Genomic DNA, 27,003 nt, shown 5'->3' with positions numbered 1-27,003 from the left:
AATAGTTGGGTTTCCATTTAGATAAACATTTACAACAATACTGAATTGTTGGGGGTTTGTTCGAAATAATGTGGTTAATTAAATTAATATGCTCCTTTGTCCAAACATACAGTAATCTCGCCCACGGAGCGCACATAGATGTCAATAAAAAATCAATTAAAACATAAGCATTAAGTAGCGTTGGAGCTTTCTCAAGTTCCCAGGTAGGTAATTAGAAATTTGCTTGCTTATACCGAGTGTTCCTAAATGGTTTGTAAGAAAATCTGTCCCTGACGGAAATTGTATATAATATATAAAGTTCGGTATAATACGAGGGAGAGTCAAATGATAACCTTAAAAACGATATTAAACTGAATTTATTGAAGCAATGTCAAAAACGAGTATGTCATTTTTCAATATAGTCCCTATTACGGTCAATGCACCTGCTCCATCGTTTTGGAAGTGCTCGAATACCCGAAGAAAAAATATCTTTTGATGGTGAGCGCAGCCACCCACGCACTGCCTGAATCAGTCCATCATTAGTTTGAAATAATTTCTTCCCACATAAAGCCTGTTTAAGATGACTAGACCCATGATAATCGCTGGGGGCGAGGCCAGGCGAATACGGAGGATGTGGTAGACATTCAAACTTCAAATCTTGGATGACTGCCGTCGTTGTGCAGGCAGTACGTAGTCGCGTATTATCGTGTTGTAAAAGGACCCCTTTATATTACTGCTCCTCCTCCTTAATATGTAGGAATAACGCTACCTGTATCCAGAAACCTTTGAGAAACTTGCACAAATGTTTGTCAAGCTGGAAGTTTTCTTCTGGATAACGATTACCGTAAATGCGCCTAGCTTTTTTAGAATTTTGTGACGCCTCTGGATAAATCAAAAGCATGTCATGACACTCGCGTAAAGAATACATTGTCACGTAGGTACTGTTAATAAGTCGGAATAAAATCACTTAAAGCCCACTTAAATTAATTTTCCGGATGATCTGTTGCGTGTACTGACAGAAAACGCTTCAGCGAGAACGAAATCATACTAAAATATTAAAAGTATGGAAAGACATACAGTCCATGACAAAACTGAAAAATAAGGGAGGTTTTATCTTACCCCTTCTCGATGCTCTCTAATGGGCTCCACTTGTCCATAGCGCCAGGCGTCTTAGCACAGGATCATATGTCAGATAAGGTGGGATGAAATGCAGATGACCACAGCATAATGCAGATGGCTACATAGCTCATGTACTATTGAGGTACTAGGCCTACCTGTTTACTGCGCATGCCAATGCCTTATCGCTTCACCCGCAAAGTGGGCGATCGACCCTACGAAGGGCCATAAAAAAACAATCATAACAAAAACAAACTCCTCTTCCTCAGTCACGTTCAGTGCGGGGTTTCCGTTTACGTTTATTTTTACCGCTTAAGTTATTAATTAAGTTTTCAATTACTTTTAGCAATGTTATTGTTGAATAGTTTTAGGTTTTTTTTGTTACATTTCAAACAATCAACATCTGTCAAGCGCGTTTTTCCACATTTTATTTAAACTTTAAAGTTTATCACAGCTTTTCGGTTACCAACTTTGACATTTTTTTTGGAGAAAACTATTAAGTTTTCGACCTCTGTTGTAAGGAACTTTTTTGTTCAAAATGCTGCTTTTAATCATTGGTTCAATTTACGAATGCTATTTCCCTAACACTCTGTATAGTATGATGGTAATGCTTTTGACAGTAAAATTTTACAGTTTTATCGTGCTGTATGTTGCAGTAAAGATATTAACATTTTCAAAGTGACGCAATGTTCACATCACCCTATAGAAGTTGGCCCAGAATGCACAAAACACAGAATAAAGTATTTTAAAGGCGGTTTCAGCAAAAATGCAAAATTGTCGCCAAATTCTTATAATGGTTGCCCAGTTTTCTGGCAAAGTTCAGGGCCAATTAATCGAACAGCTAGCAATTTGACCAAGAGTATAAATCTATGGAAATTTTGAAACAAAGGCAGAATATTGGTTACTTTAACTGTTTTTTTTTGGAAATTATTTTCCAGGTAAACTTGTCATTAAGAATTTTTTTGCTTATTTTCCACTCTCTGTTACTTGAGAACTTACATCCAATAGCGAGATTAATAAATAAATTGTTATTCATATGCATGTAATAATTAAATATTTAATGAAGTCAAGAAGAGGCAATATAGAAATCTCGGTAGTGCAGGAAATACAGTTGAGATGAAGTGGAAAAAAATTGCATTAGACAATGTGTTAAACTATTCCGTTTTTTTATTGTGAGCATTGAAGCTGAGTATGAATTGTGTGTGTATGGCTTGTTCGTTAAATAACCATTACTACATATTAGAACACATTTTGTGTTACTGTTAAGTCGAAATTGATTTCGGAGATTTCCGCTTCATTCTGGAATTCTGCACGGTTCGCGATGCATTTTTCAAATTACTAAGCAATACTCTGGAATAACTACAATTAACTGGATTAAAAAGTTTCAATGTTGTGATTCAAATTTCTGATTTTTATGCTCCTGTCGGACTGACTTACTTTCCGGCTAACCATTGTTTTTACCTTTTATCACAATATACAGGGTTATTCACATCATGCTACACGGAATATTGCGGCTAAAGTATTTAATATTTCGAATTTTTCTTTTTTGCGATGTGTAGAGCTCATATAGAGGTACATTCTAAAATTATTTTACTTTTATACAGGGGGTTGTAAATAAGTGAAAAATATCAAAGTTATGTTTTTTTAAATGAAACACTCAATATATTAGTACCGTTTTAGATTCCTTGAGATAAATAAATGTAAGTCTGATTAAGGTTTACCTACCCTAAACCTTAAGGATTTTGAAATAATTGAGATTTTGTAAAAATGTAGTGCAAATTTAAAACTTTTGCTTTGAAGGAAGTTTAAACTGGAGTAAGTCGAAATTCACATCAAGCCTCAGACATGAGGCATATTTCATGCCATAGTCATGAAAATTTAGATATCTTATACAGTGTGTCCAAAAAATAAATTGAAAAATGTACTTACTTTGAAGGGTATTAACTTGCTTAATTTAAATGGAACACCCTATATTTTATTACTCCAACTATCAGATTGAAATATTATCGATCGAAAACTATTATACTTTTCTATACCTAAATGTACAAGTTTTCCTTGAAAATTAAGATTTTAAAAGAAAGTAGAAAATCCTATTACTTTTTATATCAGTTGCCACGGTGACATCTAAAATGTCAATATAAAGAATCATATTTATGCATTCATTTTTCGGAGATTTGATTAAATATAAAAATTATCTTGTAAGTTACGTAAATAATATTGAAAATATCATAAATAAAGAATTATCCTAAAAAAGAATGCATAAATATGACTCTTTATATTGGCATTTTAGATGTCATCGTGGGAACTGATATAAAAAGTAATAGGATTTTCTACTTTCTTTTAAAATCTTAATTTTCCAGGAAAACTTGTACATTTAAGTATAGGAAAGTATAATAGTTTTCGATCAGTATTGTTTCAATTTGATAGTTGTAGTAATAAAATATAGGGTGTTCCATTTAAATTAAGCAAGTTAATACCCCTCAAAGTAAGTACATTTTTCAATTTATTTTTTGGACACACTGTATAAGATATTTAAATTTTCATGACTATGGCATGAAATATGCCTCATGTCTGAGGCTTGATGTGAATTTCGGCTTATTCCAGTTTAAACTTCCTTTAAAGCAAAATTTTTAAATTTGCACTATATTTTTACAAAATCTCAATTATTTCAAAATCTTTAAGGTTTAGGGTAGGTAAACCTTAGTCAAACTTACATTTATTTTTCTCAAGGAATCTAAAACGGTACTAATATATTGAGTGTTCCATTTAAAAAAACATAACTTTGATATTTTTCACTTATTTACAACCCCCTGTATAAAAGTAAAATAATTTTAGAATATACCTCTATATGAGTTCTACACATTGCAAAAAAGAAAAATTCGAAATATTAAATACTTTAGCCGCAATATTCCGTGTAGCATGACGTGAATAACCCTGTATATCCCATTTCTAAATCTCCCCCTGTCTTAATGGGCGTAGTATTTCCAAAACATATTACTCTTTTGCTCGGCAATTTGAGAGGAGGGAAAGTTTTCCTAGATCAGCTTACCTTCTCATGGTCTCTCATAGTCCTCAAGTCAGAGAGCCTGACCTTCGCGTGACCGCTGGGGAGGTACTGTTATGTTAAGAATCTGGGAAGTGCACCTAGACTAAATGTTCCAGGGTTCCAAACCCCAAGCCCGACATCTTCGCTTTATTATTCTTTGGAGAGGTCCCAGTTAGCGGTTCTGGATTCCTAGGTAAAGGTTCGTTTTGTCCTACAGATATACTGAGGATTCGTTCGTCAACAAAAGCTTCGAAATTCTCCAACATTTTGTAGTTTTCTAAGAATTTTTAAAATTTCCTAAAGTTTATTGCGATTTTTAGGAATGTCGGAAGATTTCCTTCTAATGCAGTTCAGCTTTATTCCCTGTTTTTAATTTTTCTTAGATTTTCTAAAATTGTTTACAGGTTTTTTCATTTTCTGTTGCTAGTTTATTTTATTTACATTTTTTAAAAATCTTTTGTTTATAAATGAATTTCAGACTTTTCAACCAGAAAAGCAACCAGTCTTATCGAAAGTGGGCAGTATTTTTCACAGCAACTTGAAAGGAAAAATAAAACTACATCTTTAGTAGCCAAAATATCAAGTTTTATTTATTAAAAAGTATTTACCTAACTATACACACATTTTAGGTAAAAGAATTGTTTGCAGCCTCCATAAATACGCCTACATAGTCAATAAAAAGCATCCCCAGAGGAACATGTGCATAAATAAACAAAATCTACGTAGAAAACAGTTTTTAAAGTGACAATATGCCACGAAATAGCCAATTTAAAGGAATGTAACAGAAAATGCCTCGAACAAGTACAAAGTCAGACTTCTCTTTACATATTCATTTTAGGAATGTCATTGTAAAAAAGTATATTCTAGTAGAGACATCTAGGTCGGGACTTCTATTACAGTCACTCTTATATTCGCTTTATCTAATACTTCTTGTTCTATGTTATTGTCACATTCTAGAAAGGTAATACAATAAGCAGAGCGGAAAGGTCGAGGAAGAATTTGGATTGAACAAGCATATTTTATAGGAAGCTTTTAAGTCACCTAAAAGAGTAGTTTATCAAGTAGAAAACATACTTTAGTAGTTATTCCACTAATATCTCACGTTGAAGAGGCTTATTAGGGATGCGTTATTAGGATGTTAAAAACGGTAAAAGACACAGGATTAAACCGAGGTTGAATAACAATGTGTATGGGTAAAACAGATCACATTCAGGCAAAATTGTTGAAGTATGGATATAAAAAATTCAAAATATAATATAGCAAGTGCGAAAAGTGATACTTTACCGCACGCTGTTTGAAGTTGACGTTTCGCGTCGTTCGGTCAGCAATCGAGTATGATAATAGCATATTATACAGCATATTTCACGACACTAGTAATATGATGTGTACGCTTCCGCGCATCTCCATTTGTAGTATACAAAAAACGAAGTAAACATACTAGACATTAGCTATCGTACTGCAGGAGCCCTGCAATATTGCCGGCCTACTTTTAAGTAACCAGGCTGCTTGATTGTTATTTATAGCTAAAATTATTTCAAATAATTTTTAGAGTCATGTTTATTTTCTTATTTAAATTTGAAAAGAAAAATTATTTCAAATCATTTTGATAGCTGACTTTAAATAACAATCAAGCAACCTGGCTGTTTAAAAGCAAGCCGGCAACATTGCTGAGCTCCTGCAGTACGATAGCTAATGTCTAGTATGTTTACTTCGTTTTTTGTATACTACAAATGGAGATGCGCGGAAGCGTACACTCCTTCATATCGCCAGTGTTGTGAAATATACTATATAACGAGCACGAAATGGCAGTTACGTGAGTAGGAAATAATAATTTTTTACAAGTTCTTGTAAGACAGCAGTAGGAAAAAAGTATATTACATGTCTAAAAATGTATTAAATAGAGCTCTCCACGGTTTCAGCATTTGATTAAGGCCTTTCCTGGAATCTACTTGGCTCGCCTGACAAAGCGCCACTTTCCGGTTTTTTAATGTTAATAATTAAACCATAATTTCGGATTCTCTGGGATATTCTTGAAAATTTTAAAGATTTAGAGGAAGGGCCTGATTGACCTCGAAATCTGACCCATTTAGCCTCCACTTGAATAACTTAATTGTGTTTACTGATTTCGAAATCCTAATAACGTTTCTCGATTTTGAAACTCTCTGTTCACGTTCCTCAATACAGTGCAATCTATTATTATTATTATTTGCATTATAATCAGTTACTTTTAGTTTCACAGCCACAATATCCTAAACTACCTAATAGAGAAGACACATGTTAAATATTAAAGAACTCTACTCATATATCAAAGCAACTGAAGCGAATTAAAATTTAACCAAGTCTTAAGCAGCAATAATTTTTAAAGTTGGTCCGAAATGTGGTAAAAAAGGCCAGAGCCGATGCCTATCGTAATTACAACACAATACTAATCATTTTGTTGGGAAATACCTCTGAAGTTGTGGTCATTCGTCCCATAAACATTGTTGTTTTTGACCCACATAATACACGAGCAAATGACAAATCTTGCAGGTTTTAATGCCGCACCTGTAACTAGAGGCTCCATTCTTGCTTTTACAGTATTTAAGTTCACAAGGGTACCACCCTATACATTGTTCCAAATGGCATAAACATGGCGTCCACATATTCTTCATATCCGTGCAATTACTTATTCCACTGGGAGCCTCGTAGTTTATGTCATTATTCACATAGTCAGGGGTTGTTGGGAACCTCTTGAGGGCTGGCAAGTATGAGGCCGTAGGTATACCTTAAAAAAAGGATCATTATAATATTGCGTTCTTGAGGGTTAGTAAATAATATGCCTATCTGTAGGCAGTAAATAAGGAAACACGGAAAGAATGAAGTGCCAGGAAAAATAGGTAATTTGCTAAAAGGATGTCTCGAAATGGGGCCGATTTATCAGGCAGATGCTTCCTCTGTTAAGGACGCTATTTCGGGTTGAGATTTCTCATTATGCCTGCTTTGTTTTATAAATCAGGGCGCTGTTAGAATACGAATACGGTTTTAATTTTGATTACCCTCAGGTGGAAGATTGTTGTTGAAATTCCGACAATTTAAATGGCACCACCTTTGGGGATTTTAGACAGAAAGCGTTGCCGTGGAATCGCGTTCGGAAGTTAATTAATGACAATCCAAAACATCACGGGACAACTTCTTGCATGACTTTAAAATACACTTTTAATAATAATGGTGGATCCTCATGGGCGTATATGCGGCGTAAAAGCGGGACAGCGAAAAATATGCGTTGCTGATGGCCTGTTCCAATGAGCGTCGCGTATTGGCATATTTAACCCCTATGATGTTTGAATTAATGTTTTGATTATTTGTGATTGCGAGCACATGGGATATTCATCATCCTTTATTTTTGAAGGTTTAAGCAATATTGTGTTTATGGTTGCCAACATAAACGCAATATTATTATGCAGCTAGCTTTTTCGATATTCAAACAATTCGAATCATTTTAATGGTATGATATTGACGTTCCCGCGCATTTACGCTGCGCTTCGCCAAAACATTCTCCATTTGATCATGGAAAAACGTTTTCATAGATTCTCAGCCAAGACGAAATTTCATGAAATTGCAGCCATTTCTTACATCATCCTGTATAATCTATCTTAAGTCTAAAGAAGTAAATCATGCCGAGCACCTAAGGATAAGTTTTTTTACAGATTTCTCATTTTTCATCTCCCTCCAAAACATCACTCTATAGGTACATGCATTTTTATAATTATCTGAAAAGTTTCTTTTGCTTTCCCTCAAAACAATAAAATTTGTATTCCACAACCTGTTTTCTGCTGAAAAGGGATTCCTTGTAAGAGCCTCCAAGGGCCTCCCCTTTTAAGATATTTGCAACTCAAATTACTAGGAACGCCCTGTTTTCAATGTGAATTACACCGATCAACACGCATTTTAGTCTGGATTTTCTATGGGGGCGTCTATGAAACGATTGACCCGTTTTACATTTCAGATTATGATGTGATCGAAAGATTTAAAATTTTATTTTGTAACTGAGCATTGACCCGTTGCTGGACGATCGCGTAAAATTCGTTGATACAGTTAAAGTGGGTGCAAAAAAGTGATGCAAGTGAAAAACAATTCCATGTTTAGGGGCTTTCTCCAATTTTCGACGAATTCAAAATAGACGTATGGGGCTTGATGAAAGTTCAGATAAAATGGTTGATACATCGCAATCAAGAAGAACCAATGAATAACATTAGTGTTGCCAGCCGAGTTTTTCGGGGTTTGAAAGTATTAAATAAACAGTTTTTCCTTAAAATGTCCAATGTATTCACAAGTAACAAGAAAGTTTGTCAGTAATTAGTTTGTGAGAAAAAAGGGACATTTTCTAGATTGATCATACCCAGATGTAAACAATAACCGATTGCGGAAAACAACATGAGGCAAACAAACCAAGAAGATTCTGATACTTTCTAGTGGATCCGAGGCCAAACAGATACCAATCAGAAGCTGGCAATTAGTCACAGACAGAATCAGTGTCCTCTAGTGACTTGGTAGATTACAGCAAGTTTAATATACTCCAAAGTACACACTATGATACATGAGAAGAATTGTTATTATACCACTTGCTGAGAATGAATGAGATGCAGGAATATTTTAATTTGGCATTTTCATTGTGCCCTCCATGTACTCAATCATTTGAAAATGGTATGCTCTCGTTGTACTGTGAAAGGAATGATCACGAGCTGGCCAATGAAAATGCGAACGACTAATGGAATCTTGTTTTGAATCTCCATAAAGCTAAGTGAGACTGTACTTTGGATAGGCTCGTCCCTGGCCCTTGAGTGACTCACACAAAAAATACTGGTAAACACAGGTTTTGCGACATGATCATTTTTAGGCGTTTCTAATGTATTTTGATACCCTAAAATCAAATCTGAAAACGCAATTTTTCTATCACCAATGGATATTTGGTAACATGCAAAGTTATAACTCACAATACGTAAAATTTCTTACACACTACTTCATACATGATGATCCATATGTGCCGATAAAACAAGTCCATTCCTGTTTATCAGTAGACCGGCTTCCGAATCGGTTATATTTTCCATGTGTTGAACAGTGGAATGCAATTGGGGTATACCAAATACTGCTGTTTCCTTTGCGAATGGGACAGTCGTGCACAAGATCGTCATTATGTACAGAAAGGGTGGCCATCACGTCAGGCACTAACCCCGGAATTAAAAATTTTTACAAATGGGCCACTAGTTGATCCCAAAAACGTATTATTTCCACTTTTGAATATTAAATTGGGACTCATGAACAATTTTGTTAAAGCAATGGATTGGAATAGAAGAAGGTTCTTGCAGCTAAAACAGAAATTTCCCAGACTTTGTAAGATAAAAATTAAAGAGGGCATATTTGTGGGTCCACAAATAAGGGAAATAAAAGATGAAATATATGATAATATGTTAAATGGAGCTTAATTGCGAGCTTGGAGCGCTTTTAAATCTGTTTTGCGGGTGAACTACTTAATGCTTATAAAGGAGTAGGATGTATCATGTCTCTCAAAATTAACTTTCTGAACTAGGACCTCGATTTTTTCCCCGAAAATTTGGGTGCAATATGATGAGCATGAAGAACCATTAGGTTCCACCAAGATATTTCTGCCATGAAAAAACGATATCAAGGCAAGTGGAAAATCACTTTGCTTGCTGATTATTGCTGGACATTGTTAAAAGATACCGTAAAAACAAAATAGTGCCGTAAAATATTGAAAATTACATTCTGATCTACTTGTACGTTTAAAATCAATAGTAAAAAATACATTTGTCGTTAAATTTTGGTAGAAAACAACATCCTATAGCAATGAAACTGTGGATGATATAAAAAATCTTAGGCCAGTTTCGGCTTTTTCGGCGAGTTTTACATAATAAACACCTTGTCTTATCCATGGCACAAAAAAAGTAAATTTTTGTTTGCCAGTGTAATGAACATTTCCGAGGCTTTCAAGGCACACTAATGCGGGGTTGACAAAAAGATATGTAATTTGATTTAAATTTCTTCATTGCAGAATTTTCAGCAAAAAAAAATTGATTTTCATCCAGACGAATATGGGGCAGCATGTTCTACCTCTGGACATGACAGGTTTTTCCAAGGTAATTATGAAAAAAGAAAATATTGTCGCTAGTTAGAACATGCTTCGTCATATACTTACGCAATAATTAGACCAGATTATTCCTTGCTGGGATATTCCTGAAAAATCCTCTAAAAATAGACCAATCCAAGATGATATCATTTAAGAAAATCGTGGACGTGCGACTTTAATTAGGTCGATGTATTTCGGTTGGCTTGCAATTTACATGATGGTTTCAGAGCGAAACTAACCAAATTTGGCTTCCAGTTTACTGTACCTCAATTAGCTCAACAGGCAACACTTCGACTCTTATCATGAAGCCTATTTTCGACATTTTCTTGTTGTATAGATTAAAAGTTGGTTAACTGGGTTTTGTCCGACGGATCGGTCGATAAATCGATACTGAATGCTGATTCTGTTAGGAGGGTCTTAACACACATTATAACATTTAAATATTGTTTGATCTCATATCAGATTTTTCCGAAACTTCAGACTCAATCCATTTTAGAACAGATGCTTACCATGTATATTGGACCACTTCATAATGTCTTCATATCGCGTGTAAGTAGCCTGACCAGCCTCTGCACATGCATCTCTTATGAAGGGGCTGATGATGCCGGAATGTTTGAGTACCACCACATAATCCATGGTGTGATTGACCCTGAAACCTTATTAGAACTACTACGTTCTTCTCATAGTCTACATTCTCACCTTCCAAGGTCTTCTTCTGGAGTTCGTACCGTGCTGGGATTTTTCTGCCTCAGCTTCGACATAGCATCTGAAGATATGAACGAATCCTTCGCAAAATGAAAAATGAAGCACATCACCTGGTATTGACTTTGGCCTCGTTCCTCCTCTCCTAGGATCAAGGTTTTCAATATTTGAACTTCCTGCAACAAACACTCAGTATCACTGCACACAATTCAAAGGCGTTTGCAGTTAGATGCGGTGGGTAAACAAAGTTTACGAGGATTTCGTTTTATATTCATGGCTGATTCCATGAATATTTCAAGTCTCGCTTTACGTTTAATCCTTCCTGTAGACCTCGGCCGTAATTTTCATCACCCAAATTACGGCGGTCACTGTTAATAGAGCATATTTTACGAGACCCGTTGTACTGCCTTTGAATTATTAATGTAGGTACGAGATGGATATTGCTTCTTGATAAAAAAAAGGACCTAACGTGTCTAGGAGGCATTTTCTGGTTGAAAGTTGGGAGAGTTCCCTGGAATGGCGTGTGTCGAAAAAATCAAAGATATTTTCTCAGATTGTGTGATAATGGAGAGTTTCTTCTTTATTTACTGCGATATTCTACAGAGAAAGTAATGGGAAACACTTTTGGAAATTAAAAACGCCCATATACGAGGTGTAACGGAAATAGTAACTCACTAGGAGGAACAATGGGAATATTCTCGTTGTTTCTCTGGAATCTTCAATTCCGGAGAAAAAGGGCGTCACCTTTATGACGAAAAACCTCCATACATAAATAATTATACATAAAATATTAATAGGAGGAAGGAAAAGAAATACATTTGGAATTGCTCCAATAAAGTGGTTGACAGGAGAAGGAGGGTTCAGAATGGTCCAGTTGTGACGATTATCTTTCCATCTTGCCTGAATTGGTTTAAGTCGTTTAGTTATTCTTGTCATGTATGTGCGGTAGTATAGTAATTGGTTGGATAGATTGTGTAGCAAGTTGCCGAAGGCCTTATATTTCTAATCAGTCTTAGTGCAATCTGTTCTGTTGTTTATGAATTCTTTAGTGTTTTTCGTTAAATTTGCCCTCAATAGGGTCCGCGGCCTAATCGTGGTTTGCAAATGAATTTGCATATTTTTTTTTACGTTTTTTTTGTATTGATCCGTTGATCCTCGTACCTCAGCGATAGAAAATGTTTTCACCGTTTAGTAATTTATATTCTTCTGTTTCGACCGTGTTTAGTTAATTTCTCTTTTTTGTCAATTGTTGCGCTTAAGTACTTTACGTCGTTATTTGATTTAGTTGTGTGACCAACTGTAATTAATGTCGGAGATTCAACTTTAACGTGATAATTTTAGAGTAAAAGTTGGTTTTGATGATCTTTGGTGTTAGTCCTTATTTACGGAACTATGTCGATGTGTCCGTTAGTGTCTGAGATCTCTCTATCGGTTTCTTAATCGTTTTGTCATGTATGCAAGGTTCAAATGGAGGGACTTATTGCGAATTGAGATTGAGGAACTAAGTTTGTATGGTGTGACTCGAGCAACCCTTTTTTTGATCCTTCCTGTGGAATACGAGGCTTCCACAAAATGACAGCCAAGATGATGTTGGACTGGATATGACATTCGGACCACCCTGAGTTTGCAGTCTTAGAGACACTGTTTCTTGCAAAATTAATCAACAACCTTCGTTATTTTAATTAAAGTTCATTGAGTTCATGATACAATAATTACGAGAAATTACTTAAACGTGAGTGCGTCTATATTCGAGACTAAACGCGTATCTACACGTGTCTGAGTCTAAAATGATACTGACTTCCTAAAAAAATCTGATTGACCATTTAAACTTAAACTAAGCATGAACAAAGCATAATTAGACATTTTCCCAGGCTAGCTACATTAAAAGAAAATGGAATCAGATTATGGTCTAGATTAAACTTAAACATAAACAGTCATGAATTGAAGAAACGGCTGGCGCTGAGTCCACTTGCAGGGTGATCGACTAAGGGCCTAAACTAAGCCTAAACATATATAAATTAATTATATACAAAAACCAAACGGGTATCGATGGCTTTGTCGATTGCTCAAGTCTTAACAATGTGCAATAAGTGCAGTATCGTCAGGGGATGTATTTTTATATGTTGCCCTTTAACCATTTTTGCAAATATTATGATAATGCACATTATAAAGGAAGGGTAAAAGAGGCGATTCCTGAGGGAGCCCCTTTCAGGAGAGAAAGGAAAGGGTAGAGTGGGGTCAACTCGTGCTTCTAATCGTCTGTTTTCCAATAGATTTTTGATGATGTGAAGTAGGTATTTTGGGGTTTGAAGTTTGTATAATTTGTAAACCACCGTGCCAGACGCTGCCAAACGCCTGATTAATGTCCACAAATAGACTTGCTGATCTTCCACCGTTTATGTGTTGTTTGTTCAATAGTGGAGTGTTTCAGTTTAAAGCCAAACTGATATATTAGCATGTTTTCCGCTTAGTTCCTGAAGTCTGTTCTGTATCATTTGTTCGAAAACTTTACTTAGCACCCAGAGAAGTTTAATAGGTCCGTAAGTTTGTGTTGTTTATGGCCATATTTTCAGATAGACCCTATAAGCCGGTCTCTCCTCCAGTCTGGCCTTGGCTTCTACGAACATGCAGCAGTCAGCATCATTACGTTTCACGTAATTCACATGTTCAGTGGTTTTAATCAAATACGATATAAATCAAATCGATCAAATATATCAAATAAATATATATCCTTTTTGCCTCGAAATGACGCTTTCGCAAAATTCGAACTTGAGCTTGTTTTTTATTCTGCCGCAGCGGTGGTGAGGTGTCGTAAACCTATTATTCGCTAAACACGCATACTCTCAAATGCTTTTTAGTCATTATCTTCTATCTATACATTCTAAATCATAGACGACGGGCAGGCACTGTAGAATAAAACAAAGTAAGCATATAACCGAAGCGAGCAGGCTTTACAGCTGATGCTATTATAATAGAGCGCCGAATTGAATATACCTACTTAGCGAACATACGACGCTCTATGCCCCATATGCCATTGCATTCGAACATTACGAAAATGGGAAAATTGCTCACCCCTTGTTGAACATTTCGTATCCGCATTTCAAAGTTGCCCAGATCTTGCTTATCTCAGATAATCCCTTAATTATCAGAGCGCAGCGGTGCGTTCCGTTCCTGCATAGATGCGAATGTATCAGAATGTTCTCTTAATCAGCTTGCGTTGGACAAGCGAGCCCTGATGAGGCGTCTATTTCGTCAGATCTCAATCGGTTCAGTTTACAGCTCTGTGTGATGCTCATCACAGCAGGGGGTTTCCTGTTATTTAGGTGTATTTGCATGCAGGGGTGGTTTTTGTTCATTAGGGTTGCAGAATGGTGCGGATTTCCGAATCGATTTAGCTTTAACAGATAATGCTGATTGCTTGGCAAATTGGGCAATGATTCATTTTATTCGTTATCTGAGGAAAATATTTCAGTTTACTTAACCCTTTAGCATCCGGATGTGAATTGGGAAAATGCGAAACAGATACATTGACGATAAGTATTTTTCCGCAGCTCGTGGGGCGCGCACTAATCTAGTGTTGGATTCATGAGTCAGATAGCTTTAACCCTTTTGTATACAGTACGTCCGCAGATAGAGGGCCCAAGGGGACAAATGTCGTTTTTCGACAAAAAGTCATTCACGATAAAAGTCTCTGCTTCTCGAAAAAATACGATTTACGAAGATAACTTTGATCTTTTTTTATACAGGGTGCCTAAAAACTACGAACACATGAAATACTATCAAGAGTAAACTAGCTTTATTTCCCATTTTGGAGCAAAATGGTAAATAAAAAACAGATTCAAATCCTATTCAAAGTTTACATACAAAATTCCCCTATTCCAAAATAGTTTATAAATAATTCAAAATAAAAGTTAGTAGATATTACTTATTCAAACACACCTCCCCCGTATTCGACGCATTTCCCAAATTTAACACATTTGTTGTGAATACGTAAAATGAGGTGAAAAAGTTAAATTAGAAATTGTTTGAATTTTAAAAGAAAAATAAAACTTGGAATACTCAGTTAAAATTTTGTATGTAAACTTTGGATAGGATTTAAAATCTGTTTTTTATTTACCATTTTGCTCCAAAATGAGAAATAAAGCTAGTTTACTATTGATAGTATTTCGTGTATTCGTAGTTTTTGGGCACCCTGTATAAAAAAGTTCAAAGTTATCTTCGTAAATCGTATTTTTTTCTAGAAGCAGAGACTTTTCAAGAATTACTTTTTGTCAAAAAGCGACATTTTTTGTCCATTTGTTCTCTTCGGCCCTCTATCTGTGGACATACTGCATATGCAAAAACTTCTCTATTTTTACAACAAAATCGAGGCACGATCAAGAAATCGCTAACTTGTACATAGTGATAGTGTTAATATTGTTAATTAAGTTAATCTTGTTAGATCTAAGATGAAAAGAGCTGTGGGGGGTTGGTGTGCCCCTATAGGACGCCTATGTATGTCGCAACCTAGTTAGAAGTATTTTTGTCAATTAAGAAGGTTTTGCGATCGTTATCTTCATGTGATTTTGATATTTAGTGATTGACGTCTAACCACCCTTTGTCGGTACTGGTGGGAAAGCATAGCCGCTATTTGTCGGTGCTGATGAGAAGTGCGGCCGCGCTTTGTCGACATTTATGAGAAAGTACCAACCAAAGGTTATCAGTACCACTGTAACATCGCAGGTGGTGTCATAAATCGATAATTGCTCTCTAGCCAGGGTACGACACTGTTTTATTACCCTTAGATTAAGTATTTAAGAGCGCCCCGAACCTAAAGGGTTCCCTTTCTTTCGACTGGTTTATCTGAACCTATTATCCGCGGAGTAGTAATCTAAATGGTGTATCCGTAAATATAATAAATTATATCAAACCCTAGACGACGATAGAAAAACCTACATTAGGTTCCAATAAAAACAGAGTTAGATGGTTATTTTGAGCGCAAGGTTAATGTAGAGAGTGTTACTATATATAACATCATTAATGTTTAGGGAACTGTATTATTTACATCAGCTTTGTTACCTAGATACTTAATTACATAAGACGATTTCTGGATTACAAATGAAATTGCATTTTGTACCGCGGGATGGAGGGTTCATAGGGGGTGAAGTATCGTTCAATCATCAGAAAGCCATATTATAAGACGTATAAAATAAGAGTGATTCCCTTCGTGCTTTACACATTGAACACATCTGAAAGGTGCCTAAAGTAGCTGTTTAAAGTGCTGAGATATAATGCCTTGTTTACTAGAAATTCTGCACAATTTTACCCTGTACTGACACCCAGTGTAATTTGTGGGTACAATAATCTCGAAACAAATCACACTTTCTGTCTAGTAGATCAGGCAGCTCATACTGAACTCTCTAAAATTTTGATTGTCTCGTGCATATTAAATCCAAAAGTAAAACTGTTCTACAAAGTTTGAAACCCTGATTAAAAGTTTTGGGCCCCAAAGTTTCCTTTTTCCGTCCCTGAAAATGAAATTAACAGTTACAGAACTTTAATTGCTTTCAACTTAATAATGGCTACTTTACTTTGCAGTTGAATTGAGTTTATATTTCTTTTGTGGTAATGGGCGATTCGCAATGGATTTTATAGGTCCAATATGTAGAGACAACACAGGAAAATGGAGCAACGCTGGGAGATCCTTCGTATCCCCAAGGCATTGCTTCGTGTATAAAGCCTCTTTTCCGTGCAAAATTAAATTTTCCCAGCCTTGGTCCCGTGATGATATAAAACAACGCAATTTTAGGCCAATATCGATTTTTATTTTCACACAAGCGGGAGGTTATTCTTTTTGGTGTCTGCTTGTCAACTTCGATTCTTATTCAAGTCAAAACATCAGAAATATTTCACTTCGCGGTGTAAAAGTGATGAAACATTTATTTCCATCAGTTCGAGATGCACATAGACCCACTTCTTCAAGAAATTGGGAAGCCCCTAAGTTCTACTCTCCAAATGCTGAGAGGCGGATTGGAACCACTAGAACTGTTTCGAATTTTAGGGGGCAGCTAAGCTCATATTAACGTTCTTACATACTCGGAACTGGAATAACACTTATTTAAATTTTACATACTAATTTTGGGACATTCTGTATATGAAAACTGTCTAAGCAGCTTCTTCACTAGTAACTCTTAAAATCCTACAGGAAAGATTTTTTAACAGACAGTGACGGAACTATCGAAATAAGTAGAGGTCCAAGTAAAACCGGACACCCTGTAGGTACTTATTTATCTGGAACTTCTAGACCACACGTCTCAATTGTAGCATCAGCAATATTCGCTTTTGGAGGTGGCCCTTAGTAAAGTTTCAGTGGTATGATTTAATTGGTCGCTTTTTAAGGCACTTGGTAAACGCCAAGAAAAATATCGCGCGACGTGGCTAATAAGCTGAATGGTCTAGCTGGCAACCTAACTTTTATGGAGAAAGGTTGACAAATAGCCTCTATCGTACCCCGTCGATCTCACGTTCATTCCATCAAAAAGCTAATCGAGCCGAAGTTTGAAAATATAGACGAATGAAGAGAAGTTAAAGTGGAAGAACCCCAATAAAACAAGAAATCGCCGTTAGAGTTATATGCGTGTTATATTACTTTTAAGCCACACGTGTATATGCATTAAAAAAAGTTTCGCCTAGCTGATAATTTAAAAATTTTATGCAATTCATGAATGTCACGAGCAGGCACTATGTAACCATGTTAGATTCAAGCCTTGTCTGGCTGCTAATTCTCTCGGGAGTTGTCGTCATTTTCCCTGGATTTCTGCTCGAAATAAAGGTGTTCGTCTCTGGGAATAATAGGATTTCTAAAGTTGTCAAAGATTCAACGTAAAAAGGAGAACGAGCCGGATCCAATTTTAGTTTTATTAGGAAAGCACCGAATCTGTTTATTATAAAACTTGCGGCCTACTATAAACCTCCACTGAGAAAGTTAACCGCGCAATTTTCCCTAGGGACCGAACGTCGTTCCCGTTTCTTTGGCTACTACTTTCCTCTTTTGTCTCGGATATTTTCATTATTTTGCCGTCAATCAGCATTGACATTCGACCGGAAATAGGCGGTAATATCATTAATGTGATAAAGCGAAGGATTTCAGAACTTCTCAGGGCAATCTGGGGATGTTGAGCTCCTGGGAAAATGTGATACTTATCATTTAAACAAATTAAAAACTTTACTTTAATCCAAAATTAGTGGTAACACATATTTTAATTGCTTGAAAATCTTTCATTGGAAAAAAATTCCTACCTCTCGCATATCTATACGTACGTACTGTATACAATACATACAGGGTGCCCGGAAATAACATTCAAATATCTTGTGAGGTGACTCTAAAGATTAAAATAATAGAAAATGTTCTTATAAACATACCTCAAAAATTGCTTTTTAAAAGGGCTAAAACCCCTTAATGGGGGAACTTCGACGATGGTTTTTTCGCAATCTTTTCGAAACAGTTTGCGCTACAATTGTGAAATTCAGTGTACTGTACTAAGTTGGAATGGGAAAACTTTTCGTATGTTAATAATTGCAGATCTTAGTCGGGGACATCACATTCAGGGGATCTTCTACGTAAATATCGCCCTAACTGTTTTGTTTCTGACATTTCTTAATTTTTGAAATCAAATTACTGAATCTCAAATATTTTTAAATAAAAAAGGTCCTCTTATTCCGTCTCGTTAGGTTAGATCGTTTTCCAGACAATGGGTTTTTATAAATCGATGCACGATTACATGGACATCGAAATCTATGAAGAAATAAATTAGATGGTTTATTGAGATGAACGGAGGCCATTTTTAACATTTGGTATGAATAATCGATAAATCTTTAATAATATTAGTCTTGTTACTGCTGCTTAATAAAAAAATATTTCTATTACAAGGGCGCCTATTACGTTTATTAAGATGCATTTTGAAGCCCATGTAACCGTGCATTAATTCGTAAAACCTATTTTTCTGGAAAACAGTCTATCTTAACGAGATGAAATAAGAGGACTTTTTTATTAGGTGTACAACTTTGCTTCCGCCGTTTTTTTTCCGAATTTCGCGATTTTATTGTAAAAAACTAATTATACCTTTAGGATCCAAAGTATTGTCCATCGCTGGCCACTACTTTCTCCCATCTTTCGGGCAGCATACGAATCCCGTGTTGAAAAAATTGGACATCTTTTGAAGCGATCCACGATTCTATCCAATTTCTTACTTCTTCATAAGACCGGAAGTGTTGGTCAGCTAGCCCATGTGCCATGGATCGAAACAAGTGATAATCAGAAGGAGCTAGGTCAGGAGAATATGGCGGGTGGGGTAGGACTTCCCATTTCAATGTTTCCAAGTATTTCTTGACCACTTGCGCAACATGGGGTCGAGCATTATCGTGCTGCAAAATCACTTTATCATGTCTCTCGTTGTATTGCAGCCGTTTCTTTTTCAATGCTCGGCTCAAACGCATTAATTGGGTTCGATAAAGAGCACCTGTGATTGTTTCAGTTGGTTGTAACAGCTCATAATATATTACGCCGAGTTGATCCCACCAAATACAGAGCATGATTTTGGAACCATGAATAGACGGTTTGGCCGTCGACGTGGAAGCATGGCCGGGATATCCCCAAGTCTTTTTGCGTTTGGGATTATCGTAATGAACCCATTTCTCGTCCCCAGTCACAATACGATGCAGAAATCCCTTCCGTCTTTGCCTTGCAAGCAACTGTTCACAAGCGAACAGACGCCTGTCAATATCTCTTGGTTTCAACTCGTACGGCACCCAATATCCTTGCTTCTGAATCATTCCCATGTCTTTGAGGCGTTTTGAGATTGTTTGTTGAGTCACTCCCAATGATTGTGCCAATTCTTGTTGACTTTGACACGAGTCTTCGTCAAGTAATGCTTCCAAGTTCGCATCTTGGAAAACCTTCTTTCTTCCACCGCTATGTTGGTCTTCGACGTGAAAATCACCGTTCTTGAAGCGCTGAAACCACTCACGACATGTCCTTTCACTAATAGTGGCTTCCCCATAAGTATCTGAGAGCATTCGATGAGCCTCAGCAGCAGATTTCTTCATATTGAAGCAGAAAAGTAAAACCTCCCGCAAATGACGAGAATTTGGCTCGTACACTGACATTTTCAATTGCGAATAACTTTATGATGAAGACACAAATAGACTAATATTTTTATGAGGTTATGTTAACAGGTGCCCAAGGCTCCTGCATGCCCACATGGGGTTATTTATTTCGATCATTACTTACCGCTACATACATCTATTCAAAAACGGCGGAAGCAAAGTTGTACACCTAATACTTAAAAATATTTGCGATTCAGTAATTTGATTTCAAAAATTAAGAAATGTCACAAACAAAAAAGTTAGGGCAACATTTACGTAGGAGACCCTCTGCAGGTGACGCTTCTGCAAAATCTGTAATTATTAGCGAAAAAAAGTCTTCCCATTCCAACTTATTACAGTATACCGAATCTCACAATTTTAGCGCAAACCGTTTCGGAAAGATTGCGAAAAAAACCGTCGTGAGAGTTTCCCCTTTTAGGGGTTTCAGTCCCTTTAAAAAGCCATATTTGGGATGTGTTTATAAGAATTTTTAAAATTATTTTAGTCTCTCGAATCACCTTCCAAAATGTTTCAACGTTATTTCCGGACATCCTGTATATTGAAATTGGGACCGTGTAAAAGGTGTTCATAGTTTAAAGAACCTATGAAGAAGTGAACAAAGGAACCCTTAAAAAGTGAATAATACTTATGTTGTCATCTCCCTGAGCAGCCCCAAACAATAAAGTCAAAAGAGCCAATAGAATTCTGAAGATTCCATCACTCACCCTCACATCAACCTACCAAGACTTGATATATCGATCCAAAACTTAATTGGATGAATAAGATCATGAAACAACTTGCTTGATGGGATAAGCAAAATGAATATATTTCTCTTTGAAGAGAATATACACGAATTAGAATTTTTGAGAAAGGTTCCTCAGTAACGGAATAATGAATGATGATATTGAAAACTGTCAGTACCTAAACCACGGTTTCCCATTTTCTTACTTATTTTCATTGATAAAGAAGTTCGAGAATCCTTCATAAGCTCTTTGGCTTAAGATACACCACTGAAAGTCTAAAGTAACTCAGACTTGTTCAAGATACTAAGAAGTCAAACATCGCCCTAATAAGGTCAGGCACAGCCGTACCCTTATCTTCTCACAGTTTACCACTTCGACAACGATTTATTATTAACCCTTTGTGTCATGCCCAAGTCATAAGTCACAGTAATAAATAGAATCGGATATCTGTTGGTGTGTTTTAGACCGTGGGGCGACTTTAACCCGGAAGTAGCCGATAGCGTTCCTGGGCCCTTCCGGGAGTTAACAATTCAATAGGAATTTATATTGGAAGTTCGCGATTGCCCCGGACATCTGGGAAATGCCGCCAACAGAGCATCAATTGATTCATGCTTTGTTTAGCCTTTCCGAATTAACATTTAAATGATTTTCTCTAGTCGACTAAATTTCAATTGTATTTATTTCAGGTAAAGTTAATATTACCCAACTTTTGAACTTGTTTGGGAAGACATCGATTAAAGGTTGTTCCGGGAGGTTAAAACTTGCACACGTGAAAAAGATGCTCGCTCGTAGTTGGATCCCAGAAGGCAAATCTCGTACAACCGTACTTAAACGAAAATACCTGACTGAAATATGAAACAAAATGAAAGCTGACAGAATCCTTTTGAGCTGAGAACGTAATAAATCTGCTTTTAAAAATTTCAAGCCTCCAAAGCCGTTCCCATCTGGTTATTGCTAAAGCAATATGCGCTGCCTTAGGATGCACAAAAATGCAAAGGATTGGTATTAAGTTGTTATTAAAATCCCTCTTGAGCCTTGTCGGCGGGAAGAACGTACATAGATAAAACGCTTTTGACGTCCAAAAATTTAGAATTATGAAGCCATTTCTAGCTTTGCAAAAGACTAAAAAAACGTAAATCAATCATTACTAAATATAATCGACTGTGACGAATGCAATTGTCAACAGTAAAGCTTATATCATTGATAATGGTTTCAATCCTGTCTTTAGCAGAATGCCACAGACACAATAACAGATGTGATTGTGTTGACCTGCCCTCATTTCGGCCATCGGAACAGGGCATACATTTAACTGCCACATATAATAGAGCGTGAAATATTGGGAGTGGAAAATATGCAGGACCCAAAATGTAGAATTTATTGAAGGAGCTCCAAACGCATCGAAAATCCACTCGGTTAAGTGAGGCTTTCAATGCCTTACAAAATGGGACCGGGTAAAAAACACTCCGTCCAAATATCGACACGGAAAGAAGGACAAAATTAATAGCTTTGGATGTGACGTGTACCCCATGGAGCTGCGGCCCTATATCCACACTTAAACCGGGGATTTCTCCAACACACGTAATGGAGCGGGCTATTTATTTTTCGAGCGAAACTGTTTGTTTTACACCGACGCTGGTAATGACTCAGAACCACTGGATTATGTAAAAGATATGGGTAGTGTTTTAGTTAATGTGGGTTAGCTAAGTTATCCCGAATTGTGAATATGGCATGAAGTTAGGGGCCACAAAAAATAGCTAACTTTTTGACCATAGGAGATGCAGGAAATGTTCAGAGACTCAGATCATATTGATTTCTAATTGAACAATATTCTTTTGGATTTGAAAAAGTAAATTTTTCGGTGGTAGTAGTCCTTTCATGAACAAGCCGGTTAAGAGGGTTCCATCCGGGTTGTAGGTGTGCTGACAATGGCCGAAAGTGTCCAGGGGAAAAACTGATGGGTAAACGACATTGAAAGCATAACGGCCGTCGCTGTGTCTGATAAAATAAAAAATGCAAGTAACCTCATTACTTTTATTAGTGCAACTGTTTTATAATTTCACTACAGATCAAACATTGTGGTAGAGAGCGGAAAATCTCCTATTTTTGAAGATTTAAGTTGCTTGTTGGGATTTTAGACAAATGTATCTATTTCTTGTTCTTTAAAGTCATTGCCACAATCAATGTGCTAAGTTTTGTTCTGCGCTCGTGGAGTTTTTCCAAACTTAAAACTTTTCAGATTCACCCCTGTACAAAGTGTAGATTGTGACCGAAATAGAGATACTTGTTGTAAAGTACCTTGTCGTGAGCGGATCATCGCAGCGGAAATCCGACACTACTTCAACTCCATTAAGCACATACATATCTGCATGTTTCATAATGGCCATATAGGCGATCCTTTAACATTTGGTAATATTTTGCTGAATATGATTATTGGAATTAGCATATGTTTGCTACTTAGGAGAAACGTAGGAAGTAGCTAAGTTACGGGAAGGTTGCCTAATTGACTGATACAACAGCATATTATAATAAATCATTCTTTTAACCAGAGTAGTTTTGCAGTAGCAGTTTATTTCCGCGACTACTAGTATATTCGTTCATTATTTCTATTGTTATCGAGTTGTGTCTGTACCAATACGCCGACACGCTATCTTCACGCTTGGTATTGCCCTTAATCCCAGCACACCGTTCTCAGACGAAGAGAGATTCCTGATCAAAATTTATTGTTTCCAACTAATCTCTACCTCCAGTCCTGCCGCAAACTCTACTCGAATTATGGACTTTCGTCCTGTTTTGTACATCTTATAATCGACAGTGTTTCAACCGTCGCGTCAAAAGTTTTGCCCCGCAAATGACTTCCTCCTTAGTTAAAGAATATTACATGAAACATCGTCAATGCTTCTTCGTAAAAATGAATATCCAGTCTCTGAAGTTTCTCGACATATTCGGTCCATAATTTTTGCGAGACAAACTTTCCGACTCTTTTATTTTCGGTTATTTAAGTTCTCCCCGGAGGCAACAACTTTGCATCATAAAATACTCCATAACGACTAGAAACTTTCGTTTTATCTACTTAGTATTACAGTTGGTTCCTAACCTACTTATTTATGTACTTATGTAAGGAGGATCGAAGTAAATCCCTTCGTCTCAAATTTAATGCGGAAAGCATGAATGACGCGTACCTTCTAAGCACATTAGAGCGCTATGTTCCAGTTCCAATATTATCCCGAACTGTTAGAGAGCTGATAAGATTATATCGTTGTTACATGTCAGTCATATTTTCCCCTTGGTTCAAATTTCAGTCAGAAAAGCCCGTATTTCAGAAGAATATTAGACAAGATTTTTCCTTTGAGGGCACAATAGGAATTCCCTTCCTTAGCGGCGAGCTGTAAAAGTTGATGCCTTATTCGATCCGTTTGTTTGGTCCCTTTTTCTTGTGTTATTTTGGTTTCATATTGGACTTAAAAATAAACTTTTATTAAATTTCTCTGGACGAAATGTGACATTATTTCCTGATGAAGACTGTTTTTCCTCGAAAGAAGTCGCATCCATTTGCGCAACCATTCGGATATAATAAAAATGATTAAAAGGGCAAACAAATGGTCAGAAATTCTAGCCGAGAGTTATGATTTCGGGCCGGAAAATTAATTGCTAATAATAATTTTGCACTTTCGCAGGAACACGTAAAATATGAGTGCCCATAACACTAACAGCCGTTAGTTGTAAACCTGGATTTATGGCAATATGCGGGGGTTAAAAATTAGTCGTGCCGTTTTACCCTGATAAATTCGGTGTTGTTTACTTTACTTCCAGATTAATTGCTTTTGTTTGCCGGCTAGTTACGTTATCTTGGGGATACATCAATGATATTGTTCTAGGATTTTGCCTCTTATTACACAACAAGGGACGAAAGTGATAATTTTAATGCCGCGAATAATCTGATACTTATCGAGAATGGCTTTATTATGCGCCCCTTTTTAAGCCTGGTTCGTTCAGTATTTTAAAACTCCAGAAAAAAACACCGAGAGAAATTCTTTTCCCGATGATTTTAACTTTACGTTAAAAGTAGTTTTAAGCTGCTCATATCGATGAAAACGATTTATGTCATGTAGTTCAATTGCCCCGAAATCATCATTTCATTTTCCGATGTGCCTATTGCAGTTTCATCTTCAAACACAGAAACAAATTTGGGAACCAAAAATTGCGCTTGTTTGGACTTACTCATAGAAATCACATAAATCTTCCTCAAGCATACAGAGAAGATTCTTGTCGGTGCCCTAAAACTAGGATAAAAACAGTGTTCACAACATCTTGGCTGAGCTAATGCACATTTTGTGTATACGCGAAAGAGTTTTTCCCACTTTTAAAGACAATGCTTGTTTCGCACACACCCTCACTTAGAAACTCGAGATAGAAACATTAAAAAGTACTTTAAAAAGACATTCTAACTTTGCCTAAGCTACAAAGTTATCATGCATTAACAAGTTCTAGGATATAAACTGCTCCCAAAGTTAGGAACTCAATTTTGCCCGAACCAAGGGTGTAATATTTCGAATTAGGGAAGTTCTTGTTCCAGATCGAAACGCTTACAGTGATAGATTATAGACGTTTCGAAGAGCCTTGTTATGTTTGAAATGTGTACCCAGTTGAGGCCCAGCGAATCAACTTGTATGAGTGTATAGTTTGGGATTTATTTTCGTCTGTGTTTGTATGCGATAATTGGATCGGATGATGTTATAGCCTATTCACCTCGAGCCATTTAAATCTCGGCAATTTGTTCGAATAAACGAGAGGAATGGAATTAGGAAGGAACAGTGATTCAGATTTTGAATTTTACTATGTGTGCATGAATAGGATTGATGAGGAAAAACACCATGGTATATAGCTCTATAAGAATATAGCCATTTTACATCTGCTTGTAAACACATGGCAAGGCTCATTAATACCTACAGTGCAACAAATGCTATCGAGCGTGATAGAATTACATTCTATCACTTAAAGAGTAATATAGAATCATATTTGTGCGAGGATTCAGGGTATTACGTGTTGTCAATAATGGGACAGGATAGAATTGTAGCACCTTCCAGAACTAGGAGCGTGATAAAATGCATTTCGATTGACATAACGTACGACAAAAATGCAACAACAAAGAAAATCCAGAATAAATAAAAAAATCAAATTTGAGAATATATGTATATGAGAATATGTGTAATATAATCAGTGGCACAGCACAGAAAATTTGGGAGTGATAACGTTGGCTTCGGAAAAAATGATTCATGTAACTTTTCACGATAATCTAAAAATTAGTGATTTAGAATGTACGTACTAAGATAAATTCAAATTTTGAACTTGATAACAAAAAAAAAACTGAAAGTTGTGAAAAAAAATTGGTGACATAACACTAGGTACTTATTCATTTTTAGGAAAAAAAAGCAATCATATTTTTGACGTCCTGGGGACATTATCTAACGAAATAAATGTGGGTCTTGTTCATTTTTTATTTGTTTTTATTTTTTCTTCATTTTTTTAAATAGCTAACTGTCGTACGGGACCGTAAAGGGAAAAGTGGTGCTGGGTGGGGCAAGATAATGTAAGGTAAGGTAAGGTAAGGTAAGCTAAGCTAAGTCTGGTTAGGCAAGGTAAGGTAAGCTAAGCTAAGTCTGGTTAGGCAAGGTAAGGTAATATAGCAAGGAAAGCCTATTTATGTTATTTAGGTAAGGTTAGCTAAGGTTTGGATTAGTTTATTTTTTATTTCATTAGGTTGTAGTAAGCCTCCAGGAGTGAAGCAAGATAAGTCCCAGGAAGATCTAAGAGTGCTTAAAAAAAAGAGGTCGCAGGTCCTCAATTAAAAAAAAATTAATGAAAAAAAACTGAAAGTACGTGTTTTGTTTACCACAACCAGCACCCCTTTTCACTCCATGGTCGTAAGACAGTTAAGTGTTGAAAAAATGAAAAGAGAAATTAAAAATCAACAAGACCCACATTTATTTCGTTAGATTATGTCCCCAGGATTCCAAAAATATTATTGTTTTTTTTCCTACAAATAAAAGAACACCTAAAGTGTAATGGACCCAAAAAATTAAATAGCGACTTATCTTTGTATGAGCGATCCTTATGAAAATACGGTTTTGTAACGATTACTGAAATAGTGAAAATCTAACCTGGAACACCCT

At 36.3% G+C, this 27,003-nt stretch overlaps 1 protein-coding gene across 1 annotated transcript in view; it reads right to left on the bottom strand.

Moving 5' to 3' along the window:
• Positions 1-4,704: 4,704 nt before the first annotated feature.
• oaf (out at first) overlaps positions 4,705-27,003 on the bottom strand; it is a 70,498-nt gene continuing 48,199 nt past the window's right edge. The window contains exons 3-5 of the mRNA XM_066397792.1: positions 10,965-11,143; positions 10,775-10,914; positions 4,705-6,905 (exon numbers count right to left, since the gene is read on the bottom strand). Of these exons, the coding sequence (XP_066253889.1) occupies positions 6,604-6,905; positions 10,775-10,914; positions 10,965-11,143 (621 nt within the window). The 3' untranslated portion in view covers positions 4,705-6,603. The remainder of the gene's footprint in view (positions 6,906-10,774; positions 10,915-10,964; positions 11,144-27,003) is intronic.

This window comes from Euwallacea similis, chromosome 16 (assembly GCF_039881205.1).
Source record: "Euwallacea similis isolate ESF13 chromosome 16, ESF131.1, whole genome shotgun sequence".
Taxonomy (NCBI): domain Eukaryota; kingdom Metazoa; phylum Arthropoda; class Insecta; order Coleoptera; family Curculionidae; genus Euwallacea; species Euwallacea similis.
Note: the sequence above shows the minus strand (reverse complement) of the source record. Positions and strands in the feature narration are given on the sequence as shown.